Source organism: Nannospalax galili, unplaced genomic scaffold (assembly GCF_000622305.1).
Source record: "Nannospalax galili isolate Female #2095 unplaced genomic scaffold, S.galili_v1.0 scaffold56, whole genome shotgun sequence".
Lineage (NCBI taxonomy): Eukaryota > Metazoa > Chordata > Mammalia > Rodentia > Spalacidae > Nannospalax > Nannospalax galili.
This window is the reverse complement of record NW_008340065.1, coordinates 2,459,480-2,477,386: the sequence shown is the minus strand read 5'-3', so window position 1 is coordinate 2,477,386 and position 17,907 is coordinate 2,459,480. Positions and strand designations below refer to the sequence as shown.

The 17,907-nt window shown below is 42.0% G+C and overlaps 1 protein-coding gene across 3 annotated transcripts in view; it reads right to left on the bottom strand.

Annotated features, from left to right (window-relative positions):
- Positions 1-4,422: 4,422 nt before the first annotated feature.
- Positions 4,423-17,907, bottom strand: part of Phlpp2 (PH domain and leucine rich repeat protein phosphatase 2) — a 66,677-nt gene continuing 53,192 nt past the window's right edge. For all 3 annotated transcript variants that reach the window (XM_008834958.3, XM_029564430.1, XM_029564431.1), the window contains 6 exons: positions 15,127-15,289; positions 14,164-14,294; positions 13,307-13,417; positions 12,368-12,562; positions 10,856-11,087; positions 4,423-7,499 (listed from right to left, as the gene is read on the bottom strand). In XM_008834958.3, the coding sequence (XP_008833180.1) occupies positions 6,351-7,499; positions 10,856-11,087; positions 12,368-12,562; positions 13,307-13,417; positions 14,164-14,294; positions 15,127-15,289 (1,981 nt within the window). In that variant the 3' untranslated portion in view covers positions 4,423-6,350. The remainder of the gene's footprint in view (positions 7,500-10,855; positions 11,088-12,367; positions 12,563-13,306; positions 13,418-14,163; positions 14,295-15,126; positions 15,290-17,907) is intronic.

Below are 17,907 nucleotides of genomic sequence, written 5' to 3'. Positions count from 1 at the left end.
CTCAAAAAGACCAAAAAGAAAAAAAAAAAATTCTTCAAGATAAGAAAATTCATAAACGTCATAGATGTGTTCATGTGATTTATTCAAAGACAAAGCAGTTACTTGCACTAGACTCTATAGGTGGCTTGGTGGCATCTTCATTCTTCCATTCCCTTACAGAGCCCTGGAGGGTTTCAGAGGGAGATGGGTAATTTCTCAGTGGCTTCAAACTGTCTTCATAATGTACCAGCTTTCTAAGACTGATCTTAAAAATAAAGTCCTTCTGTAATTTTCATCTCAAGTGCTTTCCACCTGTTTTTTATATCTTGCAACTGATTTCAGATGTGTCAGTTCAACTGGAAATATATTCTCATTATGAAGGTCTTTTTCTAACTGCCCTTTTGCTTTTCAATTGGCAATTCTTGTGGGGCCTGTCTTAAGTTTCAAGAGTAAACTTCACTGGGGGGCGGGGGTGTAACACCTTTAGTCCCAGCACTGGGTACACAAGGAAGGTGGATCTCTTGAGTTTGAAACCAGTCTGGTTCACATGGGGAGTTCCAGGTCAGCCAGGGCTACATCATGAGAGCCTGTCTCAAAAACTAAAACAATCATAAAACAAACCTCATACAGAAATGAGAAAGTCAAGTTGAAGAGAAATAACCACCTGGAAATTTCTATTGTTTCGTTGAAATCAGTCTCCTTCTACTAGTCACTCTGGCCTGAGGCACTGACTAGTGTCTCACAAAAGTCTAAGTGATAGAGAAGTTTAACAACAGCAAAAATCAAGTATGTACCCAAGAGAACAGCACTCCTATACACAGTTCTAAGAGTTTGTTTCTTGAGATTTGTTACTCTTAGATCTTTGCCCACTTTGGGTCTTTTGCTGAATAAAGCAGACTTTGCTTATCTGACCCGTCTTGTACCCAGCTGAATACTGCTCCTGAGCTGCAACTCCTCTTCTGAGCAGAACCCATCTGTGACTGACAACACTGCTACATGTCCAGAGTTCAGTGTTGGAAATGCCTTTGAGTCACTACTTGTCAGGCACCCAAGACTTATTCACATGTTACAGAGAAAACATTCAAGAAGGACAAGAGGCTTGCCCAGCTCAGGTTTCTCAGCAGTGACTTACTGTGTGCCCCAGGACATCACTATAAGGTACCAAAGCTGCAATTTGAATCCATCCTACTTAAGTTCACAACTGATAAGTGGTCTACCGACCACTAGAATTGACTAGGCTGATCTAGCTAGCTAAGCAGGTGTCCCCTTCTGCCCCTGCTGTTCCATGTGAATCTCTCCAAAAGCTGCTCTCCTAGAATCTCCACTCTAAACTGTGACCTAAGTAAACTTCCTCCTCTTCATAAATTGCCTATGTCAGACATTTTGTTACAATGACACAAAGCTAAGTAGAAAAAGTGATCAAAATTATTTTTTGCTGGGGGAAGAAGCAACATTCTTCTTGGAGCTGTGGCTGTGCTCCAGATGGATGGCTCCACACCCATGCACATATGGGAACCACTAACTGGACTTTTTAAAATGCTATGAAGTTGAAAGGGCAACGTGCTGGAGTGTATGGGGGAAGTTGGAGGGGAGAAATGGGGATGTAGATATGATCATATTTCATCGTATACCTGCATGAAATTATCAGGAATAAAGAAAAAAATTATCTTTGCCTTAATTCACAGCTTCGTAGTCATAAAATAGGTTTTGTGATGCTGGGCGTGGTGATGCATGCCTTTAATCCCACCATGTAGGAAGTGGAGGCAGATGGACCTCTAGAAGATGGCAGCTAGCCTGGTCTACATAGCAAGTTCCAGGCCAGCTGGGGCTACAAGGACACCCTGTCTTTAAAAAAAAAAATTGTTTTTATTTATGTGAGTGTATTGCCTGCGTGTATATGAGAGCACCCATGTCATGCAGTGCCTCGGAGGTCAGAAGAGGGCTTTGAATTCTCCTGGAACTGGAGTTAAGGACAGTTCGTAGCCGCCATGTGGGTGCTGGGAATTGAACCCAGGTCCTCTGCAAGAGCAGTCAGTGCTCTTAACCGCTGAGCCATCTCTCCAGCCCACTAAAGCAATAAAAAGCAGAAAAGGGGGGTTGGAGAGATGGCTCAGCAGTTAGGAGCACTGGCTGCTCTGGCAGAGGGCCCAGGTTCAATTCCCAGCACCCACATGGTGACTAACAACCATACATAACTCCAGATCCAGGGGATCCAAAACCCTCTTTTGACCTCCACAGACACTGCACAACACGGGTGCACCTACCTATATGCAGGCAATACATTAATACACCGAAAATATTTAAAAAAAAAAAAGAAAAGCAGAAAAATTCCAAACACTTTTAGCAAAAACCCTAATTCTGTATACAAGGAGAGAAAATTATCACTTCATGATAAAATATTCCTAAAACAAAGGCACAAGGGTCTAGAGAGTTGATGGTTCAGTGGTTTAAGAGCATCTGCTGCTTTTGCAGAGGACTGGAGTTTAGTTCCCAGCATCCATGTCAGGTGGTTCACAGCTACCTATAACTTCAGCTCCAGGAAACTCTGATGCCCTCTTCTGGCTTCTGCAGGCACTGCATTCACATGCAAATATACATAATACACACACACATACACCCTCTTCTGCTTCTGCAGGCATTGGATTCACGTGCAAATACACACAATACACATGTACACACACAAATGAATAAATCTTTAAAAGAAACAAAGGCATGAAAAAGATATTCCATTTTATTTTATTTATTATTGTTATTATTTATTTTTTTTTTACAAACAATAGATTTGCTGCAACATGCTCTGGCTCATATTATTGAATTAAAAAATTTAACACATTTCAAAAATATCAAAAATACACTATAATGAGTCTTAGGACTACAATACGACAATGATTGCACAAAACCATAAGATATGAGTCCACTGTGTGGATGACATCCATTGGCAACAGTGAGAGGAAACCCTATAGCATCTGGGAGAGGTGCATGAGACTCAGAACACAGGCGCTTCTGCTGACTGGCTGATCACCAAATGGACAGAGCAGGTTTACTGTAGCTGCTTTTCTCAGTCTAGGTAGTGCTTGCCCAATGGGGCAAAGTCCCTAACTGGAGAGAAAGATTAACTTGCCTTGGGGAGTCTGAAAGGCTCCACCCAGAAGGAAGTAAAAAGTGACACAAGACAGATCTAGAGTGATGCTGCAGACATCACCCAATGGCTTGGAGGCAGATTCTTTAGTAATTGGTACATTGATTGGTTAACAGCCAAGTGCTCCTTTATGGAGGTCTCTTCATTAATAAATATTGAACAGATAGAGAAGGTGAGCCTGTGGCTTCCTAGTACCTGTTTTGCTGAAGGTCTACACAGAAAGAAGAGTTCTGTTTGACAGTCAGTAGACCAGCCAAATCTAACTAGCTCCATTCTGGAAAATAGCACTCACTACAAACAACTGTAATAGCACCCAGTGATTACCAAGCTGCTCGGGTCGGCTCTTCTGTACACCAGGAAAATGAGTTCACTGACTTATTGCACATACATACTCTACAGTAGTATATCAAATCCTCGCTTGTGTCAGGAATTGTTTATTCAGTAACTGGACCCTAAAATAGCACTATAACTTTATCAACATTCAAATTTTCAGATATATATCTAATTCATTTGGATAAAATAAGAATACCTTGGCTGGCAAGCCACATATATTTTCCTTTCCCTGTAAGACTCCTGAACTATACCCAAAACCTGGAGCGTTCACCCTTCAGAAAGTCTGTTTGGTTTTTATTTTTTGAGGCAGGGGACTCATGTATCCCAGACTAGCCTTGAAATTTTCCTGTAGCCAAGAATGATCTTGAACTCCTGCTCATCCTGCCTCCACCTCTCAAGTGCTGGGATTTACAGGTGCACACCACTATGCCACCACGCCTAGCCTCAGAACCTTTCTTACATTTCCCTATTAAATGGGAGGTACAGGTAGAACAAGAATCACGCAGAGAGCAGAACCCTGAGGAAGAGTAACCTGTGCTCTGCCCACCTGGGGAACATACCCTCTGGGTAAAGGGGGTAAGGAATCACACTCACCTGGAGACAGATCTCTCCCAACACTGACAGCCTACTCAGACAACATAGCATTTGCAAGTTATCTCACAGCCACAAGAGGTGTGTGTTATGTTTTGGGGACTGGGCTATTATGGCCTTTTAACCCTGTTTTAATACAGAGCAGGGATAGGATCCTGGACATGAAAGAAACTTGAAAAAAAAAAACAAAAAAAAAACCAGAATTCAGTTTTGGTTTGGCCTATACTGAGGTTTTTCAATACAACCTAATGATTCCTGAAAGGATTAAAAAAAAAAAAAATACGACAAAGTACATTTGGAACTGCAGAGTTCTGCTAACCAAAAAGTAAACATATTTACTTTTGTCAAGATCATTTCAGAACTGGGTTTTGGAGTGACTCAGATAAGTATGGTGGTAAACAAACAGGACAAGGAAATGGTTCACATTTAAAAAGACAATTTCTCTAAGACTATACTATTAAGGTGGTATTTCCCAAAATAATTGACTTTTAGATGTCACCACCATTCTACAGCTAAAAGCTGATTTACATCCCATCACCATCATCTTGTTTTTCCTGCCTTCTCATTTTTTTTTCATTTTCCTCATATAAAAATAAGGTGGCAACACATGCCTACCCATCTTTTCTATTGGTACCGAAACTCTGTAAAAACCACTATGTTCCCACCTCAAATCAAAGACCTGAGTTCTAACATTTTTCAGTGATTGACAGGAGTTTCACAGAAGGAGGTTAAGTGTTCCTGACAATTTGGGGGCTCAAGTTCATATCTTGAGAGTTGAACACTACGTAGCAACTGGGTGTACCCCCCATTGGCACATGCACAGGGGCACAGGGCCTCTGGAGACAGAATTATCTGTGGATAGGTCATCTGGCTTTTTAAAATATTGCTTTGATACACCCCCCCCCGCCAAAACAATACATGGTTTCAATCTTAGATTTAACACTTTGTTTCTGATGAAGCAAATAAAAATTGTTCCAATCTATTTTCTTTTTAGTTGTGAAATATTCTAAAACTTCAAAGCACATTTTCCAAGCAACGCTAAAATTTACATAAATAGATAGGAATTAATTTTCCTAAGTAAATCAAATGAGAAAAAGCAACAGAAATACAGAAGGAGCTATGGTTTGCTAAGGCTATGTGGAACGTGGGGGGAAAAAATGACAGGTTTTCTGTAAGCTTAGAATTTCTCAATTTAAGAGTCTTTCTTATTCTGGTATTGAGCCTAGTAATCTGAAACCAAGTCAGGTGAATCAGCAGCGTTCAGAAGGGTACAATGTCAAACACTATAGAGTAAGCATTCAACTCACTACTAACATTCTAGAAAACCATCTCCTCAGAAAGAAGCAAGTCTAATCTGTGAGCTGTCTGCCCATCTGTTCCCAGCCAGCCTTGGCCTGACGTGTCAAGAAGCTGACTGCCAACTCTACCACACTCAGGGAAAGAAGCTAACACAAGTGCCTGCTTTGTGATCTGCTAAGATCACAATTCCTAGCAGGTGTCAGTATATCCAGGGCCAATTCTGTCTAATCTGGGGGAACTGGTCTTAGCTCTCACTCCTTGCATCTTCACCCGCAGAAGAAAACCCTACTACAAGTTCCTCAGGGGCTTTCACAGTGACACACAACAGTCAGATCAACTTCCAAAGCCCCTCCAAGTACCCTCAAAGGAGGCTCCAACACCCATTACCTCTACCTGGACAAAGGAGCTGGGCTGCCTCCAAGAAGATTGGCTCGAGTGCAGATTCAAAAATAAAAAGTTCACAGTCAATGAAAAGTGCTCTCATTACATAACATTACATACATAAACTACCTGTTTGACTGGTTCTGTTTACATCATTTTGACAGGCTGTATTCTCGTAGAGAATAAAAAGCCATGTGACTAGTCACATCACCCTAACTTAGTTCATCTGAGAAATAAGGTGACTTCTCGTCACAGAGATCCATCAGCAGCAATTAGCAGAATCAACCTTCACTTACTTCCTCCACAGAAACAGTCCCTTTCCTGCCCAGGCAGGCAAATTCTCAATGATCCTAGGAGAGAAAGGGTTAATGGCAGGTGGCAGGACTGATACAGAACACCATCTGTTCTTCCCAGTACCTCTGGGAATTCCAATGCAGGTTCAATGTGAAGCTTAACACTGATGATGGTACTAGCACCTCCAGAGCCAGACTCTGATAGTGCTCACCCTTTTTGGCTCCAAATTCTACTCCACACATGTATGGTTAGAAACACTGAGGCAAAGAATTTTCTGAAACTCCCTCCCCAACACCACACAACCCTCCCTCACACTGCACCACTAGGGGCAGAATCACAGTGCTGTGTCAAACTCCTCTGGGGGCTCGGTCCGCTCCTCTTCGCTGGGCTCAGGCCGACTCTCCTGGTGCTGCTTCATCTGCTCCTTCACCTCTTCTTCCAGATCACGAGGCACAACAAACTGATCCTCTGGTTCCAGTTGAGTGGGGGCCGCAAAATAGCCGGTTTTCCTCTTGGGTGCTTCTGTGGCCACCTCAATGAGGTTCAGGCTGTCCTCCAGGGGCACAATGGAGCCATTGGAGAGTTTCTTTCCATAGAGACAGGAGGTAGAGGGAGACTTCTGTAACTCCATCTTGTCCCTGTTCACTGGCAAAAGTATACCACTATTCACACTATTCTGTCTTCGGATCCCAAAAACCAAGCCTCTAGCATGTTCCTCAGGACATGCGGTGGAAGACTTCTCTAGGAGGGTAGGGGAGTTCTCAAGGTCTCTTCCTCGGCAGCAGTGGATGTCCACCTCTACCTCCACCTTGCTGCCATTGGTTATGACCCCTTCGACAGGCTGGTCATCATCACTGTCCAGACCATTGTCAGACTGATTGCTGGAGAAAGTCGCACAAGAAGGCTGGCGCTGGAAAATCCCCGCGGTGGGTACTGGGTGGAGGCTGCAGCGCCTCTCTGGCCTGGGAAGCGAGCCAGCCTCCAGGCCCATAGTGTTATGCTCATCAGAAGCAGTGGAGCCTACTTCACTGCTCACCTCTGAGGTGGACACCTCACTGCTGAATTCTGAGGCAATCCCACTACTAGAGGAGGGAGTAGTTGGTTTGGGGGCATCCTTGATGGTGGCAGTCGAAGCAAATCCCACAGGGCCTGGGAGGGTCAGCCCATTCATTTCGCAGGTACAGCCTTCCTCGCCAATGTTCAAATAAACTACCATCGCCCCTACGTTGTCCTGACAGCCATAGCTCTGTGCTAATGTGCACAGCTTCTTAGCAGCTGCTAATGGGTCTTGTACATGACGCACTACACTGACAGCTTCTGTATATGACAAGTGTTCCCACAATGCTTTATTTCCAAGAATCAGCAATTCATCTTGAATAGTGAGTGGAGTGGAAAATATATGAGGCTTGGGGAGAATCCACGGATAGAGGTATGTGCAGCCGAGCATCCGGGTACAACAGGTTACCCCATTCACTTTGTTGTCCTAAAGGCAAAATATCCCCACAAATTTTGAGAAAAAAAGAAACAATGATATGCAGCTTGATATTTTCCTAAATCATAAAGTTTAGCAAATTATAACAAAATAGAATTTATATGTCATATAATTTGTCCTAGGACCAGTGTGAGTAAGCTTATAAAAAGTGACTAACCAGCAGCACCACTGCAAAAGATTCTTGTTCTAAGGAAGGACGGGCCTCAGCATGCCCTTAAACAGAGAAATGTTGTTGTTTGAGAAACAAATCACAGAACTGTCATTAATTCCCCATCACTTGTATTTTTGGAAAGGCAAAAACTCAGATGGGTCACTCAAAATGATTACTCATTTTTTATAACTAAAAAAATGTTTATGTGCATGAGTGCTTTGCTTGCAAGTATGTAAATGCACCAAGTACACACAATGTCTGAAAGGTGTTGGACTGATTCCCTAGAACTGGAGTTCTAGATGGTTGTGAGCAATGTGGGTGCTGGAAACCAAACCTGGGTCCTCTGTAAGAGCAGCCAGTGTTCTTAACCACGGAGTCATCTCTCCAGCCCCAAAATGATTACTCTCTTAAGGGCACAATGCCAATGAATAGATTTCAAATGATGAAGAGAATCTGAACTGGAGCTTTAATTTCCAAAGTTACTCCAGTCTCAAAGGAGTCTGGAATATCCACAATTGAGCTACTCTGCTGAGACTAACAAGAATGACAGCAGATCAAATAAGGCTTAGGTAAGACTATACTTAGAAGAAAAGTAATCTTACTGGCTGTAGGCAGGGAACAGTCATAGACTGAACATTTTCATATTGATACCTCTTCAAGAAAAACAAAGAAAGGCTCTAAAGTCACCAATAAGTTAATTTCACAGCTGCAGTTAGTCTCTGAGTGAAGACTCTAGCTTAACATTTATAAGAATTGGTCACAAATTGTAAACTTTCTTTATGTATAAAATGAAAATAAAAGTACTTCTTGCGGGGCTGGAGAGATGGCTCCGCAGTTAAGAACACTGACTGTTCTTACAGAAGACCCAGATTCGAATCCCAGCACCCACATGGCAGCTAACAACTGTCCATAACTCCAGTCCCAAGGGATCCAACAGTCTCTTCTGTCCTCCGCGGGCATTGCATGACACGGGTGCACTTACCTATATGCAGGCAATACACATATACACATAAAATCAAAATAATAAATTTTTTTTAAATGCTTTTTGCAGGGTATGGTGGTTCATGCCTTTAACTGTATCACTTGGGAGGCAGATACATGTGGGTATCTGTGAATTGAGGTCAGCCTGGTTTATATAGTGAGTTCTAGGTTAGCCTAGGCTACACAGTGAGACTCTGTCTCAAAAGGAAAAAAAAAAAAAAAGAGAGAGAGCACTTCTTTTGGGGGTTATTGTTTAAACTAAAATTATGAAGACACAGTTAATATATGTTTGTGATTAAAATAAACATAATATTTCATAATTGTAATGTCATCTATAAAAATAGACCACTCAAATAAAAGTAGTCTTTTATCTTCCATCTGTCTTAACTGAATCACCTTCCTAAGAATAACACACCCCAGATTGACACCATCATACTCCAGAATCTTAACAGCGTCAACAACAGTGTGATGATACTTATTGATTACGTACTTCCTTGGACAGAATCTAAGATGCAGAGGACCTGTAGAGAACCCTGATACAATAGCCAAGAAAGGAACTCACACAAATCCCATCAGCTGATCACTGACAAGAAGCAAAGGGAATACAAGGGAGAGAGGACAGTCTACCTGCGCCTCCCTTTTAGATTTTATTTATTTATTTATTTATTTTTTTGTCTTTTTGAGACAGGGTCACCCTGTAGCCCCAGCTGTCCTGGAACTCACTATGTAGAGCAAGCTGGCCTTGAATGCACAGAGATCTGCCTGCCTCTGGAGTGCTGGGATTAAAGGCATGCACCACCACGCCCAGCCCACCCTTTCAGTTTTTTGAGACAAAGTCTCACTATGTAGCACCAGCTTGCCTGGAACGCAGCCAGTGCTTTTAACTGCTAAAGTATCTCTCTAGCCCCTTATCCTATTTATTTATTTATTTATTTATTTATTTATTTGTATGTATGTATGTATTCACATATGTGTCTGCATGTGCCTGAGGAGGCCAGAAGAGAGCACCGGATTCCTTGGAGCTCCCATGTGGTTGGAACTGAACTCTGGTCCTCATGATTGAGCAGTTAAGTGCTCTTAACCATCTCTGAGCTATCTCTCCAGCCATTTTCTTAAAAAAAATATGTTGGAATAACTGGACACACACACACACACACACACACACACACACACACACAACACAAACCCCATCAAGACTTAGAGCTGGAGCCTGCAAGACAGCTCAGTGGGTAAAGGCACTTGCTAGAGCCCAGAGTTTGATCCCTGGAACCACATAAAGGTGGAAAAGAAAGAACCAACTCTTGAAAGTTGTCCCCTGATCTCCAATCACATACCATGGCATGTGTGCTCTACCCCCTCACACAAACCTCATACACACAACACACACAGTAATAATAATAAATGAAAACTAAACAAAGAAACCTTTTCTGCAGAAAGCACTGTTAGAAAGAGAAGTCCCAGACTCAGAAAATAGCTGCAAAACAGTACCTGGTAAAAGACTTATTTCTAAAATATACAAAAGAAATCTCTTAATACAGTCATAAACAAAAAGCAATCCAATCTAAGAGGACAGGGGGTCTGAATTATTCTTTGCAGTAAACCATGTTCACATATAACTAATTTGGAAAAGTGAACAGCTATGCTAATTTCTAAAAAGGAAAAAAAATCTGTAAAATTGCAGCTGCTCAATGCTTTGTGGCAAAGAGAACACTAGAACACAGGCAGGAGCAGTCTACTGAGGCTGGAGACTTTGCTTTCAAAGTCAGCATGCAGGTCTTTTTCCTCTTTAGAATAAGAAAACCTAATGAGCTGCGGGGAGCGCCTTAGGGGACACATTTACCTCCCTTGCCAGCCACTCAAAAAATCACTAATGGCAACTTTTTATCCCTGCTTTTGCTTTCTTTCATTTTCTTTTTTTTCTGCTAGTCACTTAGTAGACTGTCTTCTTTTAAAAAAGACAAGGTCTTACTATGTAGGCCTGGCTGGCCTGGAACTCACAGAGATCGGCATGCCTCTACTCCCCAAATGACGGGATTAAAGGCCTGTGCCACCACACCCAGCCCAGAAGACTTTAACACTATTATTGAAGCCATATGAACTGAGGTGAGGGTGGGAAGCACAATTTATAAAGCATGAGAGGAAGAAAACACCTTTCCTGCCTCTACTCAAACTACATCTGGGGGAGGGAAAGTGACTTAAAGAGCGCGAGACGCACCTCTGTTACGATGGCTTTTTGGTCCTTCACCCTTTGTGCCTCCTCTGGGTCCTGCTCCAGGCTGAAGACTTTAGACAGGGGCACTGGCTTCCCACCTCGGCATAGGACTGCCTGGCATGTACCAACATTGGCCACTGTCAAGCTAAAACTACTTGTTGGATCAGCAGTGTCAGGGCGGATGTAGCACAGGAGAGCAGAGGAGCCCAGCTTCTGGCCAGCCATTCCTAATTTCCTGTGTAGAAAAATAAGAAAATGAAGCCATGGCAGCTAGTAAACCACTCATCCACATGCACCCAAGGGCAAACTCTGCTGTGAGTGGTGGCAAAGCACCCAGCCTAGCACTCTTAACTGGCTAGGAGATTGTAAAGGAGCTACACATGGGACAGGCAGAGACATCTTTCTTCACTGCTTCCAGGTCTGAGACTTCCTCACCTGGGAGCTTTCAAACACAAAAGAATCATCTGGAGGGCCTGATCATGTTGGTGCACACAGTGATAGACCTGGGCCTAGCCCGGGACCCAGAGTTTCTGATTCAGTGAGCAAGAGGCTGGATCTGCATTTCTAACAAGTTTCTGGAGACACTTAAAATGCTGGTCCTGGGAAAAACACTTTGGTAAGTTCCTTGAGGGAAGGGCCAAGTCTCTCTTGCATTTCCCCACACACACAGTGCCCATCTGCCTGCACTTAGTAGGCAATGCTGACACACGGCAGATACCCAGAAGAATCCAGTTTCAAATTCCAGTTTTGCATTTGCTGGCTACAGGATTTTACCAAGTTCCTTCTCTGAGAAATTGTTTGGAAAGATAAAGGATGAAAACTGTGGTGTAGTACTTACCACCCACTGGTGGGTACTTAAACCAAGTTCTCTTTCTATATTCTGCCAATACCCTCCTTTTTATGACAGATACAACCAGCTCCAGTTCCAGGCTTCCCCACCTCAATCTCGATTACTCGAATTTACAGTCTCTCAGCACTTCATATCCTTCAGGCCACTACTCAACCTGAAGAAGCTCTCCACCAGCTACTAAAAGACTTTTCAGGTGTTTGGATGTGAAGTTTCTTGCCTTAAATGGCTTAGATGTTAATGGAAAGGACTCATTGGATATATCCCAATAACAAATATTCTAAACACATAAATCTGATCAGTGCTTGTTAGCCTTCTGAGGTCATCAGCTGACTCTGGAGAATCATATGAAAGCATTTGAAACTTATGAAAGGAGGTCACCTTCCCTGTAAATGCACCCACACGCATGCAGACTTACAACCTATGGCATACACTTTCTGGTCTTCCCAGAACATCAGCAGCCTTTGTGGACACAAGAGAGGGCAGATGATTCCACAGGTTCTTTACAGAGGCAATGTCCCCCCACACCCTGCTGACACAGAGAGAATGTGGTTCAGAGGAGCAAGATCTCTCTCTGATCCTGCATCTATAAGCCACGACCCTCAATTTTACAGATTTACTTTCCAGAAGTAGAGCTGAATTAAGGATTGTTCAACCCACCTGCTTACCTGTGAGATACCAAGAAGGTGTTGGCCATGAAAATCATGTCATTTGTAGAGTGTTGTACCTCTTCCAAAAGCACATCTGCCATTGTACACTGCAGCAGACGAGGGAGCTCCTCATTCCGGTCCCCATCAAACATTCCATACACAGCTCCCACCCCCTCTGCAAAGTTATCCATAGCCACGGCAGACACACACAGCCTAGAACAAGAAGATGAGAAACATTATCACCGAAGACAGTTAATGGCAAAAGATTCTTCTTCAGGGAACATTCTTTGAAAAATTATTAATTGAAGGTGGAGAAGCATAATAAATCATGAAGAAATGTCCTAGGGAAGACAGTTAGGCACCATCTGCAAGAGACAACATCCTAAGGAAGGGGGATTCAGCCATATTCACGAGAAGTACATATTAGCATTGCAATCCTGTCAAAAGCTGGAAAGATATGATGTTTTCTGGTCATGGTAACTAAGAACTAGTTTTGTCAATGCCCTTCAGCCAGAGCCGTCGGGACACACCTTGGGCTGAAGTGGGTTTATTTTCCTTGTATCAAGGAAGCATGCTCACAATGGAATATCGGGGTGAATAGGGTACAGGAAGGAACCTGGGCTATTTGGGGGAAAGTCTAAAGGAGTGGAGGATCACCCCAGATTGGCGGCTATCAGAAAGCAGTGCTGTCTATGTGGTTGGGTCTCTCAATAAATGCGACTGGCTGGGAAGGAACATTCACATGAAGGGAAAGCCTTGAGAGGAATTTAGTACTTAGAGGGATCTTATCTCAGAGTTGAAGTTCTGTGACTTGTTTTTGTGTGGCAGACAAGACAAGATGGTTTAGCTGTGTGCACTAGAGCAGTCCTCAGTGGCAGAGACTAGCTGTGTGCACTAGAGTAGCTCTCGGCTGCAGAAACTGCCTTACTTCCTTTCGTAACCAGAGCTGACACTCACTTATTTCTCTGTCCTGCCGTCTCAGCCAGGCCGTGGCTCCAGAAGGTTGATGCAACTGTAGAATCTGTGGTTGGCAAAGGTTTCTGATCAATTTTCAGGGTTGTGATATGGCTGCAGGAGGTGAAGAAAGAAGGATTAAACCATATTCTCTTCTGTATTTTCTAAGAACCATCCCAATAATAACGTGTTTTAATAATAATTTTTGTTAAAATAATTTATTTAAAATTGACATATAAAACTGTATCATAAACTGCATGTTTTGAAGTAAATATAAACTGTGGAATTACTAAATCTAGCTAATTAGCATATGCATTACCACACATTATTTTTCTGGTTGTACCCTTCATACCCACTATTAGCATTTTTTAAGAATACATTAGCATTGTTATTAACTAGGTATCTTATCAGAAATTAGATATAAAATATATCTGTATCTTTTGACAGACTAAAATATACTGATGGAAGTGGGATTGAGGATCTGTGACGGTGATGGAGGGGAGAAAAAAGTAGCAGAAGAAAGAGGCTGGATATTGTTTCAGCTAATGCATCACAAAGACCTCTAAGTCTCAGCCAAATGTCCACTTATTGTAAGTATTGCAATATAAAGAAGTCTTGGAACACTTAAAGGTTATAATGTGATCCGCAACACCAATCTTACCTATGCCTGTCATGTAAAATTATCTAGTGTGTAGTTCTGCAGCAGCCTCAATATTGAGAACTCAATCTGGAAGATAACCTAGAAATAACTCTGGTCTGATTCACTCTGTCCTTTAATTAACTGAGATTACCACGGCCCCAAAGATGACCCCCAGATGGTTAGAACATACAGAAATTCAATTTCAGAATCTTTTTCCTACCTAAACATGTCCAAAGTCTTGTGTTCTAGAACCAGATTTGTATTTCCAGTCAGGTCAAGGTCTTGTAACGTAGCAGGCAGAGCCTCTGGAATGAGTATTTCTGTCAAGTCATTGCAACTCAGATCTACAAACTGAGAAGAAATAGCGAAATCAAAAGAGAATACATCACAATTCACTCTGTACTCCCAAACCCACTGTCTTCTACTATCTCCATAAGAGAACTTTAGCTTCTTTCCAGCAATGAATTAAGCATACTCAAGATTTCAAAGTGAGCATATTAGTCTAGGAATGGTGGCACATGCCTTTAATCTCAGCATTCAGGAGGCAGAGGCCAACCTGGTTTCATAGTGAGCTCCAGGCCAGCTGGGGCTACAGGAAGACCCTATCTCAAAAAAAAAAAAAAAAAAAAAAAAAAAACCAAAGTGAGCATATCAGAAGAAAATAATCCCCATTCATTATCTCTGAATAAAAGGGGAATTCAGCCATCCCAAGGGCAGTACATCTAAGCTCTCTGAACCTATCAAAAGCTGGAAGGATGTTCTCTGGTCACGTTGATCAAGAAGTAGTGGTGTCAGTATCCTTCAGCACACCACCAGGGCACACCTTAGTTCAAGTAGAGTTTATACTCCTTGCAGCAATAGAGAATGATCAACATGAAACCCTGGGGTGTAGAGGGAAGAGAGTGCAGGAAAGAAACTAGTATAGGATTTGGGCTTTGGCTAGGCCATTTTGGGAAGAGTCCAAGAAAGTAAAAAATTTACCAGATTAGGGGCATCAGAAAGCAGTACAGTTACACAGTTGGGTCTCTCAATAAATCTTATTAACAGGGAAGGAAAATTAGCATGAGAAAGCCTTTGTGAGGCGAGAAAGGTGCTCATACTCCATACTTCTTCCTTACAAGAGGCTGCTCACTCACACTCCTGCCATTCCACCCAGAGCATATCAGGTAAGCATGACAAGTACCTGGATCTGAGGCAACTGAAGTATTTCTGGGAAAATGCTGATGTTGTTGGAGTGTGCAACAAGGGTGTGCAGCCGTTTGCAGTTTGCTATGGTCGTCGGAATGGTTTTAAGCTTGTTCCCACTTAAGTTCAGTTCTTCCAGTTGTTCCAATTTATTCAGTTTACTGAAAAAAAAAAAATCAAAATACCATACTGCATTAAAAAGAGCAGCTGAAAGCCAGTGCTATCTTACAACAGCCACAGAGCTCAAGGAAGGACAAGCTGTTCACTGTGGAGGACCCCAGGGAGAAGGAAGCAATCAGATGCCAGCCAGGCTGTGGCTCACCACCATGATCAAGCATGCTACTCTCAGCCCCATCTGTCGTTCAGTACGCAGCGTTCAAGACCAGCATGTCCTTGCTTTCCTTATAGCTGTGGGCATAAACATCTTCCTATAGTCCAATTTACAGGAAATTGCTGAAAAAGTACTAACCTAATGTTGAGAGATGCGTGCTGGTCCTGCTGCACCACTAACTAGCTACAGATGACATAGGGAATGCCAAAGGGCCATGACTGCCTCAGCAGTGAATAAAGAAACGGAACCAAGATAACTTTCTGTTTTAAGCTTCTCCAGGTATTACTTCACAGCAACCATTGAACACAATACATACATGGGACAAGAAAATGGATTCACAGTATTCTCACTACCCAAATTAAGCAAAATTATAGCAGGTCTAACATCTTTCTTAAGATTACAAATTCCTCTGATTTCTTTAGATTTGTTGGTTTAAAGTATTATAAAAACAATAAATATGAGCCAGGTGTGGTGGCACATACCTTTAGTCCCAGCACTCAGGAGGCAGAGGCAGGGTGATCTCTGCGAGATCAAAGTCAGCCTGGTGTCCATAGTGAGTCCAGGCCAGCTGGGGCTACAGGGAGACCCTGGCTCAAAAAGACCAAAAAACAAACAAACAACAACAAAAAAAACCATAACCCCACAACCATAAATAAATATAGACAAAGTTTGAAGAGTAAATCACCAATAACACCAGCAATTTGAGTTACTAGTATAATTTTACTAAACTTCCTGATAAATTTCTCAATATTTTACATGAATTTTCCATCTTACCTTTTATACAGATCACAAATAATCTCTACGAATAGAAAATTCATACTTTTCATATATACCCAGGCACACACAAACAAACACACACACACACACAAAATTCACACTTTAATAAGTAAGCTTAGGAAATTAATTTTCTTTTGTATTATGATAAATAATACATATATGCATTCAAAGAAACTGGAAAATAAAGACATAAAAAAACCCTTTATGTGTGTACACGTTCATGTGTGTACATGTGCGTGTGTGTGCGTGTGTATATACATATAGAAGCCAGAGACTGACATTATGTGTTTTCCCCTACATTCTCCATTTTATTTTTTGAGACAGGGTCTCCCACTGAATGTGGAACTCACCAATTTGGCAACACTAGTTAGCCTACAAGCCCCAGAGATCCTCCTGTCTCTGCCTCCTCAGTGCTAGGATTTATAGGCATGTACCACCACAGCTGGTTTTCTATGTGGGTTCTGAACTCAGGTCCTGAAGCTTACACAGAAAGCACTTTACCTACTGAGTCATCTCAAATCTTTTCATCCAACTACCAGAAATAATCTCTGATGACATTTTGTTAAATAGCATTCTTGTCGTTAAAGCATGAAATAATTTCTCAAATTTAGAAAAAGCTAGTTGTGATGACACATGCCTGTAATCTCAGCATGTGGGATGCTAAAGCAAGAAGATCCCGAGTTTGAGTTCAACTTGGACTCCACAGTGAGATCCTGTCTCACACACAAAAAAGTGCTGTACTGCCATTTACCTTTGTTTGTTTTTTTTTTTTGGTCTTTTTGAGACAGGGTCTCCCTGTAGCCCCAGCTGTCCTGGAACTCACTATGTAGACCAGGCTGGCCTTGAACTCACAGAGATCCACCTGCCTCTGCCTCCTGAGTGCTGGAATTAAAGGCGTGCAAGACCACACCTGGCATCTAACTTATTTTTAAAATCTATTTTAAATGTGTTCTCATGGCCAACCTTTATTCACTTCTCTCATACTATGCCCAGCGCAGGTTCTTCTGTCTTTTGAATAGAAATACAATACAGGTATCCTAGATCAGCTTCTTACTGGGTACCTACAACTGTGCAAGGTTCTAAACTCAGGGCCAACAAGGAGGCTCAACGGGTGAAGTCACTTGCTGCCAGGCCTGACTTCCACTCTGAATTTGATCCCTGGGACCCTCATGATGGAAAAAGTACTGACTCCTGCAAGCTGTCCTCTGACCTTCCGGCACATGCTATGTCTCACACAGTACTTTAAATTTATTTGAAGATAAAATAAAAAGATGCTCACAAACAGTTCAAAAGAAACAAAATTCAGACTGTGATGGTTCAATTTTAACTTTGCTCAGAAAATGACCTAATAGGATTTTATTCAATATGGAATACATATTTTCTTTAATAAGATGCTCTTAAATTCTCTTTAGTTTTATTATCTGTAATTAGATTACCTAATTTTGTGTGAGCAGCTGTCTTTATTAAGCTAACTTACTTTAATTTCTGTGGTGTCTTTTCAGTTTTCTTTTTTATTTATTTATTTTTTAATGTATATGAGTGTTTTGCCTGCATGTATATAAGTGCACCCATGTCATGCGCATTGCATTCAGAGGTCAGAAGAGGACATCAAACCCCCTGGAACTGGAGTTACAGATGGTTGTTAGCTGCCATGTGGGTGCTGGGAACTGA